This window comes from Salvelinus alpinus, chromosome 20, assembly GCF_045679555.1.
Source record: "Salvelinus alpinus chromosome 20, SLU_Salpinus.1, whole genome shotgun sequence".
In the NCBI taxonomy this organism is placed as follows: Eukaryota; Metazoa; Chordata; class Actinopteri; order Salmoniformes; family Salmonidae; genus Salvelinus; species Salvelinus alpinus.
In genome coordinates this window covers 21,459,485-21,477,045 of record NC_092105.1, presented here as the reverse complement: position 1 = coordinate 21,477,045, position 17,561 = coordinate 21,459,485, and the positions used below count along the sequence as shown (strand labels likewise).

The 17,561-nt window shown below is 42.8% G+C and overlaps 2 protein-coding genes across 7 annotated transcripts in view; one reads left to right on the top strand and one right to left on the bottom strand.

The window, feature by feature from the left end:
* The window catches only part of LOC139546479 (putative nuclease HARBI1), a 406,641-nt gene that overhangs the window by 344,701 nt on the left and 44,379 nt on the right, over window positions 1-17,561 (top strand). The window lies entirely within an intron of this gene.
* Window positions 7,623-10,564, bottom strand: LOC139546475 (ribulose-phosphate 3-epimerase-like). Its single transcript, XM_071354880.1, has 6 exons — window positions 10,314-10,564; window positions 9,813-9,892; window positions 9,227-9,366; window positions 8,921-9,055; window positions 8,304-8,390; window positions 7,623-8,174 (listed from the first exon to the last, which is right to left on the bottom strand). The coding sequence occupies exons 1-6, from the start codon at window positions 10,433-10,435 to the stop codon at window positions 8,052-8,054; spliced, it is 687 nt and encodes a 228-aa protein (XP_071210981.1). The 5' UTR covers window positions 10,436-10,564; the 3' UTR covers window positions 7,623-8,051.

The following is a 17,561-nucleotide window of genomic DNA, read 5'->3' as shown; positions in this document are numbered from 1 at the left end:
AATCAATGGATATTTATTAGTCCAAAAATGGATGTAGCAACTACAGATTGCCAATTTAAGTCTATCAAAAGTGTGCGAGTTTGAGCTTGTGTCCATTAGGCCTATGGATTTATTTATTTTATCAGCATGAATTAGATTGAGCAATAAAAGCCCCACTTTTATTCCATAGGCTTGGATCTGCACTGTGCAGCTGTTGCAAGAGTGCATTTTTCACTGGCTGTCCACTGGTTTCAAAAACAATGATTGATAGGCAGCTTAAACTTCTTGAATTCAACGACTATTGGTTTCAAATACACATTTAGATTTGTGAACAGCTATACACAACAACCACAATCCGTAAGGTGCTAATATCTAAATGAGAGAGCAGCAGTGTCATTCACATCAATACGCTATGTAGATATCAATAATAAGTGATATCTGTATCGCCGTAGACTACACCACTGCTGTCATCCTTACCTCAAAGCGTTTATTCAAATTGGATAATCTTTGGATGCCGACAGCAGTCGCATCATTGGAAGACATAACTTGGACTGTAGACTACAAAACCTATTCCTGCTATTTTCCCGTAATCCATCAAACACATTTGGTGTGTCATCATAGTGGTCTCTGACTTGTGATCAGACTCGCTCAGGTGAAAAAAAACCTTTAACTTGCGCCTTTTTTCAATGCTGATTTGAATGTCATTGCGAAAACAGAGAAGTGTCATATTTTTTTTCACAAACATCTTTTCTGAATTTAAAAGTAATCATCTAGTTTTTCAAAAGTATCTGTAATCTGATTACAATATTTTTACTAGTAATTTAATCGATTCCAGTTACCTTTTTTCTTGTAATCCCTTACATGTAACGGATTACATGTAATCCATTACTCCCCAACCTTGGTAATAAATCACGAGTAAACAAGATAATACAGAAAACAGGGATCTGAAAAAAAGAAGAATGACAGTCCCCGGCATACAAACATCAGGATGAATAGTTTGAGCAAGCTTGCCCTCTAGTGTCTGAGTATTAAAATCAGTGTTGTGTTCGAGACCACCTAAAGTGAGACCGATTTAAGATCAAGACCGGAAGGCTTCGGGAAGGGCAAGACTGAGTCAAGACCGAAACCAGAAAAATGTCAAATTCAAGTCCAAAAAGTCAAATTCAAGACCATGATTGTAATTTTGTCAAATCAGCACCATAATAAGAGTTCAAAATGTCCAGTGTGTTCATATTTCAGAACAACATATGGATTCTTTAGACATTCAGAATTGTAAAAAAAAAAGAAGCATGCTGAGGGAAAATAGAGCCACTCTACAAATTATTACTCACCCAAACACAGTGGGGAACAATGAGGGCCTTCTATGCCTTCAGAGAAAGACTACGGATTTATAAAATAATTATAATTATATTCTTTTCAATTATGTTTTGATTTAAACTCTTCAGTTTTTGTTAGAAAGGAAAGGGTTAACGCTGAAAAGAACATGATCCAATCAGGATTTATCTTTGGTGATCTCTGGGGAGATAAATCTAGCTATTTAAGTAAGCCATTGGCTAGGCCATCAGAAGCTTGATAGAAGGAATCTGCCATTCATCTGTATTAAAGCAACATTTTGGAGTGACAGTGGAATCAACCAATCACATTGATTTGTAATGGGTGGGACCGTTTTTACAAAAAGTTCTCCAAGGCCAACAGGTCAATAGCAAGCAGTAGTAGGTCTAGCTAGCTAGCTTTTGTTGTAGGCTAGTTTACAGCGGCTGCAGCAGGTGTTATCGAAGAGGATGGATGCTGTTGCTAATTTATTAGCTCCTCCCTTTTCATGAATAACTCATCCATTGAGTGGAACTGTGTTTTTTATTACAGCTCGCATGCTGTTGTTAGCCATCTCTTTGAAAATAACTTGTGTGTGAAACATAGTTGCATTTTAACTTTAGATCACCGGTTACTTTGAGTGCTAAATGTGAAATGTTTTTTTGCAATGGGATGTAATAATTATACATTTCAATTGGGAAATACTTAGCATAATGGTTGTGTTTTTGTATTCTTGTGATTGGGACCAACTGGCTTAGTATGTCTAAGTAAATGGACAACTTATTCTTTAACATCATTCTGTGTGTGACTGCTGTCTTTCCATCGGCGCTATGCAGTGGGCCCTGTGTGAAAAACCATACGTTTTCCTATGAATTGTACAGATTTGTATTCAAAATCACACTTTTTAAAATAAAATAAAAAAATGTGATGTTCTATGTCCACAACAATGCTTAAACCACATCAGGAGATCATTTTGGAGGTCTGGGAAAAAATATTTTTATAGGGTGTAGTTTCCCTTTAATTCAATTGTGTAAAACAAATGCCCTCACATGATACAAATCAGCATTATATCATTCTGTCAGGTAGGCCTACATTGCAGTCCATTTCTTTGGTAATTTTTTTGGGGAAAGCCTGTAGAAATGTTCATACAGACAGCGCATGATGACTGAATTGAGCATTGCAAATAGCCTACTAACCAAGACAATGGATCAAAAGTTATCAATACCTGTTTTGCATACCCATTGTTGCCTTAGTTAGCATTTACTGGTAGCATTGAAACGTCTTTCCTCCCTAGCCTACCAGCTACCGATGTCATTCTTCTGTGAGCTGCTCCATGGGACAACCAGTTGAGAGCTGTGTGCTCTTAGCTGCCTGCAGATGATATTCCGCTGAAACTAGGCTGTGTGTTCTTCGAGCATTACACTAGATGCTTGTGGAACATCTCTTTCCAAAAACATGGGCATTAACATGGAGTTGGTCTCCCCTTTGCTGCTATAACAGCCTCCACTCTTCTGGGAAGGCTTTCCACTAGATGTTGGAACATTGCGGCAGGGACTTGCTTCCATTCAGCCACAAGTGCATTAGTGAGGTCGGGGCTGATGTTGTGCGATTAGGCCTGGATCGCAGTCTGCATTCCAATTCATCCCAAAGATGTTTGATGTGGTTGAGGTCAGGGCTCTGTGTACGCCAGTCAAGTTCTTCCACACCAATCTTGACAAACCATTTCTACCGCCAATGTAAGGCCATTCTACCGCCAATGTTTGTCTATGGAGACTGCATGGCTGTGTGCTCAATTTTACACACACAAACAGGTGTGGCTGAAATAGCCAAATCCACTCATTTGAAGGGGTATCCACATACTTTTGTATATATAGTGTACTTCACATGCTTTGCAGTTGTGTTGGCTACTTCGTGCATGATTTCTCTATTGTACTACATAATTGATAAGTCTTATACCTCCACTACACTAATTTGATATGCAACAGTAGGGATTAAGAAGTGGGTATAGGCAATGCCCACTAGAAAAAGAAAACAAGTGGGTATATGCCATATACAGTGCTTTTGGAAAGTATTCAGACCTCTTCAATTTTTCTAAAAAATAAAATCATCATTCTATACACAATACTCCATAATGACAAAGCGAAAACAGTTATTTTATTTCAGCAATTGTATTAAAAATCAACTGAAATACCTTATTTACATAAGTATTCAGACCCTTTTCTATGAGACTCGAAATTGAGCGCAGGTGCATCCTGTTTCCATTGATCATCCTTGATGTTTCTACAACTTGATTGGAGTCCACCTGTGGTAAATTAAATTGATTGGAGATGCTTTGGAAAGGCACACACCTGTCTATATAAGGAGCAAAAACAAAGGCATGGGGTTTGAAGGAATTGTCCGTAGAGCTATGAGACAGGATTGTGTCGAGGCATAGATCTGGGGAAGGGTACCAAAACATTTCAGCAGAATTGAAGATCCCCAAGAACACAGTGGCCTCCATCATTCTTAAATGGAAGAAGTTTGGAACCATCAAGGCTCTTCCTAGAGCTGGCCGCCCGGCCAAACTGAGCAATCGGGGGAGAAGGGCCTTGGTCAGGGAGAGGACCAAGATCCAGAGTCACTCTAACAGAGCTCCAGAATTCCTCTGTGGAGATGGGAGAACCTTCCAGAACGACAACCATCTCTGCTGCACTCCACCAATCAGGCCGCTATGGTAGAGTGGCCAGATGGAAGCCACTCCTCAGTAAAAGGCACATGTCAGCCCGCTTGGAGTTTGCCAAAAGGCACCTAAAGGACTCAGACCATGAGAAACAAAATGATCTGGTCTGAAGAAATCAAGACTGAACTCTATGACCTGAATGCCAAGCATCACGTCTGGAGGAAACCTGGCACATCCGTACGGTGAAGCACGGTGGAGGCAGACCTCAGACTGTAGCGGTTCACCTTCCAACAGGACAACGACCCTAAGCACATAGCCAAGACAACGCAGGAGTCTTCGGGAGAAGTCTCTGAATGTCCTTGAGTGGCCCAGCCAGAGCCTGGACTTAAACCCAATCGAACATCTCTGGAGAGACCTGAAAATAGCTGTGCACCAAAGCTCCCCATCCACCTGACAGAGCTTAAGAGGATATGCAGAGAAGAATGGGAGAAACTCCCCAAATAGAGGTGTACCAAGCTTGTAGTGTCATACCCAAGAATACTAAAGGCTGTAATCGCTGCCAAAGGTGCTTCAACAAAGTACTGAGTAACGGGTCTGAATACTTATGCAAATGTAATATTTCAGTATTCATTTTTGATAAATGAAAAAAAAGTCACGGGGTCTGAATACTTTCCGAATACACTGTACCTGCCTATAGCCTCCACTACACCACTGGCCCTTTGTGTATTACAAAAGGTGCCCTCTCTTACATGATGGTATTACAGTAGCTGTCCTTTCAGCAATAGCTTTGGTACTATTTTCATCTAGAAATGCCTTTCATATATGCAACGCTCACTAATTGACCAAGAAGGAGAGTGATGGAGGGCTGCATCAGTTGACCTGGCCTCCACAATCACCCGACCTCAATGCAATTGAGCTGCTTTGGGTTGAGTCGGACCGCAGAGTAAAGGAAAAGCAGCCAACAAGTGCTCAGCATATGTGGATACTCCTTCAAGACTGTTGGAAAAGCATTCCAGGTCAAGCTGGTTGAGAGAATGCCAAGAGTGTGGAAAGCTGTCATCAAGGCAAAGGGTGGCTACTTTGAAGAACCTCAAATATAAAATATATTTTGATTTGTTTAACACTTTATTGGTTACTACATGATTCCATATGTGTTATTTCATAGTTTTGATTTCTTCACTATTATTCAACAATGTAGAAAATAGCAAAAAATAAAGAAAAACCATTGAATGAGTAGGTGTGTCCAAACTTTTGACTGGTACTGTAGGTGTAGATTCATGACGCGTTCGGAATTCCATGATCAGAACTCTATGATCAGAATACTAAAGCTGCATGAACTGTCAAGTCTAGACACAGCTTCTAGAGAGGGAGGCAGATGTCTAAGGAAGTCCGGCCATCGTCCTTGACCATGTGATAAACAGAGGCCTTACCAGAGGCTGCCAGATTAGTTCACCCCAATCTGAAAAGATCAACTGTCAATTCGATCATGAGAACTTCGCCAAGAAAACCGGTAAGTCTGCAGGATATATACCATGCTTTACCATTACATTTACAGTAAACGACATTGTAATGCACGTAAATTCACAAAACATGTTACACTATTGTTCCAGTATGATCTATTGACAGTAGACTCTGTTCTAACCTCAGAATTGACAGAAGACCCCATGGTGGTGGCCGTGTGCTGACCGACCAGCAGGAGAGGGCACTGGTGGAAATGGTGAGGGCCAGGAATGACATTGCCATTGAGGAGAACGATGAAACATTTGCCAAACACATTTACCTGGTGCCTTTTGAGAAAAACAATGACTGGGTGAAACAACAGTGGGGTGCATATGTTCAAGTACAGCACTATATACTGTATTACTGTTCCTATTTAATCCACATGCTACTTCACAATATATTGGAACTATACTGTAAACAATAAGTAACCAAAATATGTTTTTAGAGGGAGATGGTGCTTGATGCTGCTGTGAACCATCACAAGTATATATTTGTTGATGAAGCAGGCTTCAACCTGGCCAAACCTCATCGGCCAAAGGGCGATCGTCCAAGTGCCTGGAAAACGTGGGGGAAACAGCTCCATGTGCGCAGCTATCTCTGAAGATGATGTGGTAGGATGTAGGCCATTACTTGGATCCAACAAAGCTGCACACCTCATGGTGTTTCTCAATAAAATTGAGCAGGCCTATCAAGGTGAAGGGGTCACCTATGTCATTGTGTGGGACAATGTCAGGTTCCACCATGCAGAGGTGGTTCAGGCATAGTTTTCGGACACATCCCTGATTTGTGACACTAAACCTGCCCCCATACTCTCCTTTCCTCAACCCTACTGAAGACCTTTTCAGTATAGAGGTGGAAGATGTACGATCGCCATCCCAATGAGCGTGCCGCTATTCTTCTGGCCATGGATGAGGCATGCGATAACATCAATGCAGAACCAATGTCAAGCTTGGATTTTCCAGGCCAAAAGGTGTTTCCCGTGGTGCATGAACAATGAGGACATTCACTGTGATGGGGATTAGAATTTATGGCCAAATGCTCAAGACAGGCTTGATGCAAATGAATACGTGCTAAAGGTTGTTTAATTTTCATTCATTTAACTTGTTTCATTTAATTTCTTACACTTGATTACAGACAGTACACCGATTGTTGTTAAAAAATATTTTTTTAATGATTGTAGAGGATGTCTTCATTGATCACAAATGATAGATTTTCTGTCAATTTTGTTGGGAAATGTAATGTAAGTGTATTGCCTAATGTGAAAACTAATTTATAGAACTGTAGCATATTACTTTCAGCACTTCTAAGGGCGATTTGAAACGCATATCTCGCATTGTTTGCTATTGGATTAATTGGTAGTTAAAATGACTAAATTGAAAAGATATCATTATGTTTTGGTGATTAAACTAATGTTCTCATTACATTTCACAAACTTATATTTTGAATGGTTGAGTGGTGAGATGTTTACAATGCAAATTAATGCACAATGAGCGGTTTTGAATGAAAGACTGGCTGGTTAAGAAGTGTGACCAGATTGGAGTTTTGTACTAAGAGTTGTGAAAATGTACCAAATACTTGTAAAAATGGTACCAAAGCAATTAATAAAAACTAATAGCGAGCAACTTGCCAACAATTTCCTCCACTCTTCTCTACCAGAACGGCAAGGAAACTCTGACAAACTCTGAATTTTTTTCAACAGAAGTAAAAAGACTAATGTTAAGAATAAAGTAGATATCCCAGATACCAATAGGCATTAAGATATTGTTTCAAAAAAGGAGTGTATATATTTGGCCTGGCAATGTGGTTTTATACACTGACTGAATGGAAGCTTTTAATTATGAAAAGGCTATTTTACTACGCTGGTCTCGGGAAGAAATTACGAGTCCTCACTGTCCAAGACCGAGTAAAAATGTATCTCACAGAGACTCTAAATGTGGTCTCGAGTACTACAACGCTGAGTAAAATACTGCTGGGCAGATCAAGAGGAGGGATTCCATGTTTCATGTGACAAGGGAAATAGTAACAGGTATTTCATCAGGGCAGTGACAAAATACCAGCCTGTCCAAAAAAAATCTACTTTGTTCATCATATGGCCTCTAATTCTGCTGTCCTGTATCTAACACCTCTCACTCTCTCTCTCAGCACTACCAAAGAAAAATCAACAACCTTCAACTCAGTTACATTGTCTTGTCAGACATATCTTTATCATTAGTTCGACATAACAGTATGCCAAAAAATATTCAGGAATGTTTACAATTATTGTGTGCAATCAAAGTAACCACTGTTCCACTCTCGTTAAAGTGTTCATTTATCCACAGGCCTAAGCTGGTAGGTGGGTAAATCATTGGTTGAGTAGTGATCCTGGCTGAGTGGGGATTTGGGGTTGGTTCTGATGTTCTGGGGTATTGAGGGGCAGGGGCGCAGCATCACTGGATCAACCTGTGACATCAGCACACCGGTCTGCAGAGCACCGACTTCCACACCCCTCCCTGACCACCAAAGAGAAACATCTTTTGACTGTCCCACTTTAGGGTGTATTAGCTCGTTGCTATGGCGTTCTGGTGTGAGGAATTACTGTGGTGATCGCCAGGCAGGGGGCGTGTCAACGGTCCAGTGAGCGTTTTTGCATGGCCTCAGAGACAGCAGTCCTCAGCATTGTGATGACAGAGCGCGGGTCGTCGCTGCTCACCACCGCACTGCCCGACACGATCATGTTAGCGCCCGCCTACCAGAGACACACACAGAAAGATAAAACACACACACCGTGAACACCCATGGATGGACACAAGCAACGAGACAACGCAGTTAAGCACCAGGGCCCAATGGGGCATGGTATGGGGAGGCATGTACACACCTCAGCACATTTGTGGATGGTAGAGGGACCCACTCCTCCATCCACCTCAATGTCCAGAGAGGGAAACTGACTCCTTAGCCAGCTAACCTAGACACACGGAAACAGACAATGGAATGTCAATGACACACGGAAACAGACAATGGAATGTCAATGACATGCCCCAAATGGACCACATGTCCAAAACAGACACGCCAAATATATACAATCAAACCACACAAATCCACAGACCGTGAGAATCAAACAAAACAGAGACACACAGAGAACCCCTCTAACACATTACTCAGATGACACAATGTCAACTGAGGATATTGCAACAAACCTCTGCATTCAAAATAAACTGAGTGACCTTGTGTATAAAACAGATTACAGATGACAAAGAAGCTTTTTCACGCAGCTTATCAGATACATGCTCTCTAGTGAGATATAAACATAAGCCACAAAATAACACATAGGCTGCATTTACACAGGCAGCCCGACTTTGATATTTTGCCCAATTATGGCCAACAGATCTGATCTGATTGGTCAAAAGATCAACGAGTGGCAAAAAATAACAGAATTGGTTGGGCTGCCTGTGTAAATGCAGCCTGATAGACAGACACACAAACATAACACACTACCTTGGGCATCATGTCCTCCATGAACTTCTGGCCTCCAAAGCCAGGCTCCACAGTCATGACCAGTGCCATGTCAATCTGTCCTGCCCATGGGGCCAACTCCTCTACTGTGGTCCCAGGCTTTATGGCCAGGCCCACCTACAACACACACAGTGTTACATTACTGTACATGGGTGAAGATGCACAACTGTTAGACAACACATAGTTGTGAACTTTCTCTGACTCTGTGTGAATCTCGCTCTCTGACCTCCCATATCAGAACCTCACCTCTGGTCTCTCTCTATAGTCAACTATGCCTCTCTGTCTCACCTTCATGCCACTCTCTCTGATCTCCTTGATGAGGTTTCCAGCATTAGTAGTGGTCTCCAGGTGGAACGTGTACTGATTAGCTCCTGCTGCTGCCATGGGTTTCACCCATTGCTCCGGCCTCGACACCATCATGTGCATGTCTATAGGAGAAAAAAACACACACACACACACACACACACACACACACACACACACACACACACACTTTTGAGATGGCTACTATGCAAAGCTGAACAAACCATAATCCTATTTAGAACAAAGTATTATGGTGGCACCAGTGTCAGTAATAATGGTAGCTGTGGTCAGCACATTCAGCTACAATAAATAGGGACTGGTCAATGTGTTGTCATACAGGGCGGCAGGTAGCCTAGTGGTTAGAGTGTTGGACTAGTAACTGAAAGGTTGCAAGATCGAATCCCCGAGCTGACAAGGTACAAATCTGTCATGCTGCCCCTGAACAAGGCAGCGCTGTTTCTAGGCCGTCATTGAAAATAAGAATTTGTTCTTAACTGACTTGCCTAGTTAAATAAAGGTAAACAAATTTAAAAAAACAGGGGCCATTTCAGAGTAAGGTTGTGTTACTGACCAAAGAAAGGGTCTGGCCCCACGCAGTTCCTCAGGCACTCCACCATCGGATGGCCAAAGGTGATGTTGGGGACAAAATGACTTCAGGGGAACAAGATACAATCATTATCCTCATGTGGCTGATTCTACTCCAGTCACGCTGATCAATAACAAAACATGCTAATGAGTGCTATGTGCTAGCTAACTATCAGTGCTGAATAAAACATAAACTGAAAAAAGATAAGTAAACTGTGGATGTCGTAAACAGAGTTGCAGAATGTTATGCAATGTGGACTGGTATTGCAATCTGCCATGATGTTGACATCACCCATAATGACTTTTAGCTTGACTTCTAACAATATCTTAACACAAGTCAACAAAAACAGCAGTGATTGCTAACGTTAACTAAAATGTACATGCATTCAGTGTTACAGCTAGCTAACGTTAGTTAACTGCCTGACTTGTGATTTATATTGGACTGAGGCTATGCTAGTTAGCTAGCGTGCTCTCTGGATTTGTTCACCCGTCCATAACGTCGAGGTGCAGGTAGTCAGCTCCGCACTCCATCATTCGGACGCATTCACTGCCCAGGCATGCGAGGTCACTGCTGAGGATGGACGGGCCTATTTTTGCGCTGTAAGACATGTTGAAGGTCTCGGCTCTGTGTGCTCGATTGCAGTTCAAGAAGTACTCCAACGTGCGAGTTTGCTACTTCCGTGTTCAACGCTGCTTTCAAAATAAAAGTTCAAACACCTCGAACGTTGCTGTTCCAAAAGTTGCCACTGGATGGCGTATAAATCATACTGAAGTGACACCACTTTCACATATTTTCCAGCGTTGAAAAATTACTTTATATTGCCCACACAGCTCATATATTTTCTTAGCTGGTTATAAGATTTAGTGGGCAGGGCGTTTGACTGAAGGTTGACAGGGAGAGATGAGCTGGGTTGGGTCCCATCCCTGAGAATGTGGGGGACCGTATCAGTGTGTGTGAGAACTGGCTGCCCCTTGAGAACAAGAGACAGGGCCAAGGTCAATGGTCACACAAAGTACTGTGGGAGAGACCAATACTACCTCTATATAGGCCTCTGCCTCTTATTCTCTTTCTATCTCTCTCTCTTTCTCTCTCTCACACACACACACCCACACATTTTTGTACAAAGAGTTTTGACTGTGCCTTTCTGTGGTCAGAGGCTTGCTTTTGGAGTGGTTTAAAGGTTATGAAGAGTTCATCCGCAGTCCAACCTCCAACTTTTTATGATTTATACGAATGTGAAAAATGAATCCCTGGTAGTTCCAGCAGCATTTTCTGTGGCCAGTACAGGCCCAGTCACATCCATGAGGGTAAACACCAATGTGACATTAATGGGTTTGGGCTGCGGGTCGCATTTCTGCTGTAGAGATGATGGTGAGCTATGGTGGCATGGTATGCACCAGGGGACAGGAAGGTAATATGCTATTCTCAAGTTGGCTTGAGTTAGAGTAAGTGGTTGTCATGGTGAATGGGAGCCTTAAGTAAGAGCCCCTGAGGGAGAGCTGTAAAGATTTAGGATACGACAGCCTCTCCATACACACACACACACACACACACACACACACACACACACACACACACACACACACACACACACACACACACACACACACACACACACACACACACACACACACACACACACACACACACACACACACACACACACACACACACAGGCCCTCAGCAAGGTTGGAAGTGATACACTTACACTGTGTTTGTTTTAGATGTTCGTCTGTCCACACATCACTTACAGGACGCCATATCATCACTCTGTCTAAAACATCTCTCTCTCTCAGACGCCATCTTGAGAGCTTTAGATGTGATAAAGTAGTGTCCTGCAGGGGTACAATGAAGGCCATTTGTAAAGAGCCACGATAGGGTTGTCATGAATACAAATCTACCTGTCTGCTCTATAATATATATTGTTTCTCTGAGGTTAAGAGGGTTTCCACTGGGCACAGACGTCAATTCAACGACTATTCCACATAGTTCCACGTCATTTCATTGAAATGACGTGGAAACAACGTTGATTCAACTAGTGTGTGCCCAGTCAGTTAATGTTCTTGACTTTACATGAGGTGACATTGTAAAATGGTGCACTCGGCGGTGGAGGTTTTAGTGGGAAGGCAGACGAGATTCCTGGTGCAATGCCCAGATTGAAAGCTTTTTGTACATGTATTTACAACAAAAACAACAGGATGAAAAATTGAAAGAGTAACACATCCTGCACCGCAAACAACTGCAGGGCTCTCCAGAGGGCGGAGCGGTCTTCCCAACGCATCATTGGGGGCACACTGCCAGCTCTCCAGGACACCTACAGCACCTGATGTCACAGGAAGGCCAAAAAGATCATCAAGGACATCAACCACCCGAGCCTGTCTATTCACCCCGCTATCATCCAGAAGGAGAGGTTAGTAAAGGTGCATCAAGCTGGGACTGAGAGACTGAAAAGCAGCCTCTGTCTCAAAGCCATCAGACTGTTACAGTGCATATGGATATTATTCAGACCCCTTCACTTTTTCCACATTTTTTTTATAATACCGCCTTATTCTAAAAACGATTACAATATATTTTTTATCATCAATCTAGACACAATACACCATAATGACAAAGCAAAAACAGGTTTTTAAAAAGGTTTGCTAATTGATTAAAAATAGCGATTACAGCCTCAAGTCTTCGTGGGTATAAAGCTACAAGCTCAGCACACCTGAGTTTCTCCCATTCTTCTCTGCAGATCCACTCAAGCTCTGTCAGATTTGATAGGGAGTGTTGCTGCACAGCTATTTTCAGGTCTCTCCAGAGATGTTCAATCTGGTTCAAGGCCGGGCTCAAGGCTATTCAGAGACTTGTCCCGAAGCCACTCTTATGTTATCTTGGCTGTATGCTTAGGGTCGTTGTCCTATTGGAAGGTGAACCTTCGTCCCAGTCTGAGGTCCTGAGCGCTCTGGAGCAGGTTTTCATGAAGGACCTCTCTGTACTTTGCTCCGATCATCTGTCTCTCGATTCTGTCTCCCAGTCCCTTCCTCTGAAAAACATCCCCACAACATGATGCTGCCACCACCGTGCTTCACCGTACGGATGGTGCCAGGTTTCTTCCAGACGTGATGCTTGGCATTCAGGCCAACAAGTTCAGCCTTTGTTTCATCAGACAAGAGAATCTTGTTTCCTATGGTCTGAGTGTCACGACTTCCACCTGGTTTCATTTGCGTTAATTTCTGTGTGTATATGTGTACCCTGTTGCCTGCCTAAATTTGTGCGGGATTAGTCTTTCTTTATGATGTGCTCGGTGAGGTTATGCCGTTATTTGTTTTCACGGATTCTTAAGTGTGTGATTGTCGGAACTTTGTTTGTTCCTCCGTGCGTTTGTACGGGTTCTCTGTTGTCGAGGGCGTTGTACCTTTTCGATTGTGCCATTCCTGTGTTGGTGGACTTTCTTATTAAAACACGCTTCTCAGACATCCTTGCTCTCCTGCACCTGACTCCTACACCTACCACCTAGACGCAACATTATCACACTGAGAGTTCTTTAGGTGCCTTTTGGCAAACTCCAAGCAGGCTGTCATGTGCCTTTTACTGAGGAGTGGCTTTCGTCTGGCCACTCTACCATAAAGGCCTGATTGGTGGAGTGCTGCAGAGATGGTTGTCCTTCTGGAAGGTTCTCCCATCTCCACAGAGGAACTCTGGAGCTCTGTCAGAGTGACCAATGGGTTCTTCGTCAACTCCCTGACCAAGGCCCTTCTCCCCCAATTGCTCAGTTTGGCTGGGCAGCCAGTTCTAGGAAGTGTCTTGGTATCACGCCTCAGGATATGACCCAGATGCAGACACAGGAGGCGGAAAGTGCAGTTCTCAATAATTTATTATAGCACGTGGCAAAGGGCAGGTCGAGGACAGTCAGAGGTTTGTAATCAGGTCAGAGTCAGGCAGATACAGGACTGTAAGCAGGCTTGGGGTCAGGGCAGGCAGAGGTTCGTAATCAGGTCAGAGTCAGGCAGATACAGGATGGGTAGGCAGAATGGTCAGAACCGGGAAAACTAGGAAACAAACACTTGAGAAACAGGAAACCGGGAAAGCATGCTGGTAAGACCTGACAAGACAAGACGAACTGGCAACAGACAAACAGAAAACACAGGTATAAATGCACAGGGGATAATGGGGAAGATGGGCGACACCTGGAGGGGGTGGAGACAAACACAAAGACAGGTGAAACCGATCAGGGTGTGACACTTGGTGGTTGCAAATTTCTTCCATTTAAGAATGATAGAGGCCACTGTGTTCTTGTGGACCTTCAATGCTGCAGAAATGTTTTGGTACCCTTCCCCAGATTTGTGACTCGACACAGTCCTGTCTCGGAGCTCTACGGACAATTCCTTCGACTTCATGGCTTGTTTTTTACTCTGACAGGCACTGTCAACTGTGGGACCTTATATAGACAGGTGTGTGCTTTTCCAAATCATGTCCAATAACTTACATTTACCACAGCTGGACTCCAAAAAAAACTTTGATTGGTACTGTATACAGTTGAAGTCAGAAGTTTACATACACCTTAGCCAAATATATTTAAACTCAGTTTTTCACAATTCCTGACATTTAATCCTAGTAAAAATTCCCTGTTTTAGGTCAGTTAGGATCACCACTATATTTTAAGAATGTGAATGTCAGAATAATAGTAGAGAGAATGATTTATTTCAGCTTTTATTTCTTTCATCACATTCCCAGTGGGTCAGAAGTTTACATACACTCAATTAGTATTTGGTAGCATTGCCTTTAAATTGTTTATCTTGGGTCAAACGTTTCAGGTAGCCTTCCACAAGCTTCCCACAATAAGTTGGGGGAATTTTGGCCCATTCCTCCTGGCAGAGCTGGTGTAAATGAGTCAGGTTTGTATGCTTGTTGCTCACACACGCTTTTTCAGTTCTGCCCACAAATTGTCTATAGGATTGAGGTCAGGGGTTTGTGATGGCCACTCCAATATCTTGACTTTGTTGTCCTTAAGCCATTTTGCCATGGAAGCCACTTAAGCCATGGAAGTATGCTTGGGGTCATTGTCCATTTGGAAGACCCATTTGCAGCCAAGCTTTAACTTCCTGACTGATGTCTTGAGATGTTGCTTCAATATATCCACATAATTGTCCCTCCTCATAATGCCATCTATTTTGTGAAGTGCACTAGTCCCTCCTGCAGCAAAGCACCCCCACAACATGATGCTGCCACACCCATGCTTCACTGTTGGGATGGTGTTCTTCGGCTTGCAAGCCTCCCCCCTTTTTCCTCCAAACATAACAATGGTCATTATGGCCAAACAGTTCTATTTTTGTTTCATCAGACCAGAGGACATTTCTCCAAAAAGTACGATCGTTGTCCCCATTTGCAATTGCAAACCGTAGTCTGGCATTTTTATGGCGGTTTTGGAGCAGTGGCTTCTTCCTTGCTGAGCAGCCTTTCAGGTTATGTCGATATAGGACTCTTTTCACTGTGGATATAGATACTTTTGTACCTGTTTCCTCCAGCATCTTCACAAGGTTCTTTGCTGTTGTTCTGGGATTGATTTGCACTTTTCACACCAAAGTACGTTTATCTCTAGGAGACAGAACGCGTCTCCTTCCTAAGTGGTATGATGGCTGCATGGTCCTATGGTGTTTATACTTATGTACTATTGTTTGTACAGATGAACGTGGTACCTTCAGGCATTTGGAAATTGCTCCCAAGGATGAACCAGGCTTGTGGAGGTCTACAATTGTTTTTCTGAGGTCTTGGCTGATTTCTTTTGATTTTCCCATGATGTCAAGCAAAGAGGCACTGAGTTTGAAGGTAGGCCTTGAAATACATCCACAGGTACACCTCAATTGACTCAAATGATGTCAATTAGCCTATCAGAAGCTTCTAAAGCCATGACATCATTTTCTGGAAATTTCCAAGCTGTTTAAAGGCACAGTCAATTTAGTGTATGTAAACTTCTGACTCACTGGAATTGTGATACAGTGAATTAAAAGTGAAATAATCTGTCTGTAAACAATTGTTGGAAAAATTACTTGTGTCATGCACAAAGTAGATGTCCTAACCGACTTGCCAAAACTATAGTTTGTTAACAAGAAATTTGTGGAGTGGTTGAAAAACGAGTCTTAATGACTCCAACCTAAGTGTATGTAAACTTCCGACTTCAACTGTATAGATATATATATATATAGATTGGCAATCTATGAAGACAGACAGAGAGATAATAGTCAGGGCTATCTAATTGTAATATAACGAATCCTGGTACTTTGTGATGTTGTCTGTCCTCAGATATGGAGAGCTGCAAAAGCTTGTCTGCAGATGAAGAGGTCCAGTATTTTTTTTCTCTCTGAAGCTAAGCAGGGTTTGTCCTGGTCGGTCCCTCGATGGGAGACCAGATGCTGCTGGAAGTGGTGTTGGAGGGCCAGTAAGAGGCACACTTTCCTCTCATCTAAAAAAAATATCCCAACTCCCCAGGGAAGTGATTGGGGACATTGCCCTGTGTAGGGTGCCGTCTTTCGGATGGGACGTTAAACGGGTGTCCTAACGCTCTGTGGTCAAGAAAGATCCCATGGGGTGTCATCCCCGGTGTCCTGGCTAAATTCCCAATCTGGCCTTCATACCATCATGGCCACCTAATCATCCCTAGTTTCCAACTGGCTCATTCATCCCCCATCCCCCGTGACTCAGCCATGCCTCGTTGCACGTCCAACATTTCCTCATCTCCCAACCCTTCTAATGCGACTAGCCCCTATGCTTCTCCTTCTTTTCCCCCTGCCCCACTTCAAAGTTTCTCCCTGCAGGCAGTCACTGAGTCTGAGGTGCTAAAGGAGCTCCTTAAACTTGACTTTAAAAAAACCATCTGGGTCAGATGGGTTGGATCCTTTATTCTTTAAGGTTGCAGCCCCTATCATCGCCAAGCCTATCTCTGACCTTTTTAACCCGTTTCTCCTCTCTGGGGAGGTTCCCATTGCTTGGAAGGCAGCCACGGTGCGTCCTTTATATAAAGGGGGACATCAAAGTGATCCTAACATCTATAGGCTATTTTCTATTTTGCCCTGTTTATAAAATATTTGGAAAAACTTGTCAATAATCAACTGACTGGTTTTCTCATGTCTGTAGTATTCTCTCGGGTATGCAATCTGGTTTCCGCTCAGGTTATGGATGTGTCACTGCAAACTTAAGGTACTAAATTATGTCACCATTGCCCTTGGTGTTGCTACCATGCTGTGTAATCTAGAGGCGAAAGAAACGCACACCTATTTAGGCGAGGTGCTGGCTAGCAGAGTGGAACACTTTTTAAAAAATAAAGCAGAGCCGCACACTCTAGGAGCTCAGATGCAAAAATATTTATGTCCAACGTTTCGACAGACAAGCTGTCTTCATCAGGGTATAATGAAAAACACAGTGGGATGACTCGTTTATATAGTGTCAAAAGACACACAGGTGTCTGTAATCATGGCCGGGTGTGGCCTGATATCATTGGTTAATTCTCATATATTAAAATAGCATACAAAACACATAAATGGATAGCGTACGATCATAGATACAATTTGGCTACATAAGCCTACAAACATTTACAATAGAAAAATCACAATAATCACAAGAATGGCTTCAGATCAAAGTCTTCGTTGAGACCGAAGGGAGCAAGGGTCTTTAAATTAAAGATCCAGGCAGCCTCTCGTTTTAACAATAAATTGTCGAGGTCACCCCCTCTCCTAGCACAAGGACAGGTGAAACAGA

Excerpts from the sequence above, each read along its gene's own strand:
- LOC139546475 (XM_071354880.1), bottom strand. The coding sequence starts at position 10,435 with ATGTCTTACAGCGCAAAAATAGGCCCGTCCATCCTCAGCAGTGACCTC. Across the intron at positions 8,391-8,920 it reads TGGAGGACATGATGCCCAAG|GTTAGCTGGCTAAGGAGTCA; the intron begins GTAGTGTGTTAT and ends CCGTGTGTCTAG. Across the intron at positions 8,175-8,303 it reads CCATCCACAAATGTGCTGAG|GCGGGCGCTAACATGATCGT; the intron begins GTGTGTACATGC and ends TGTCTCTGGTAG.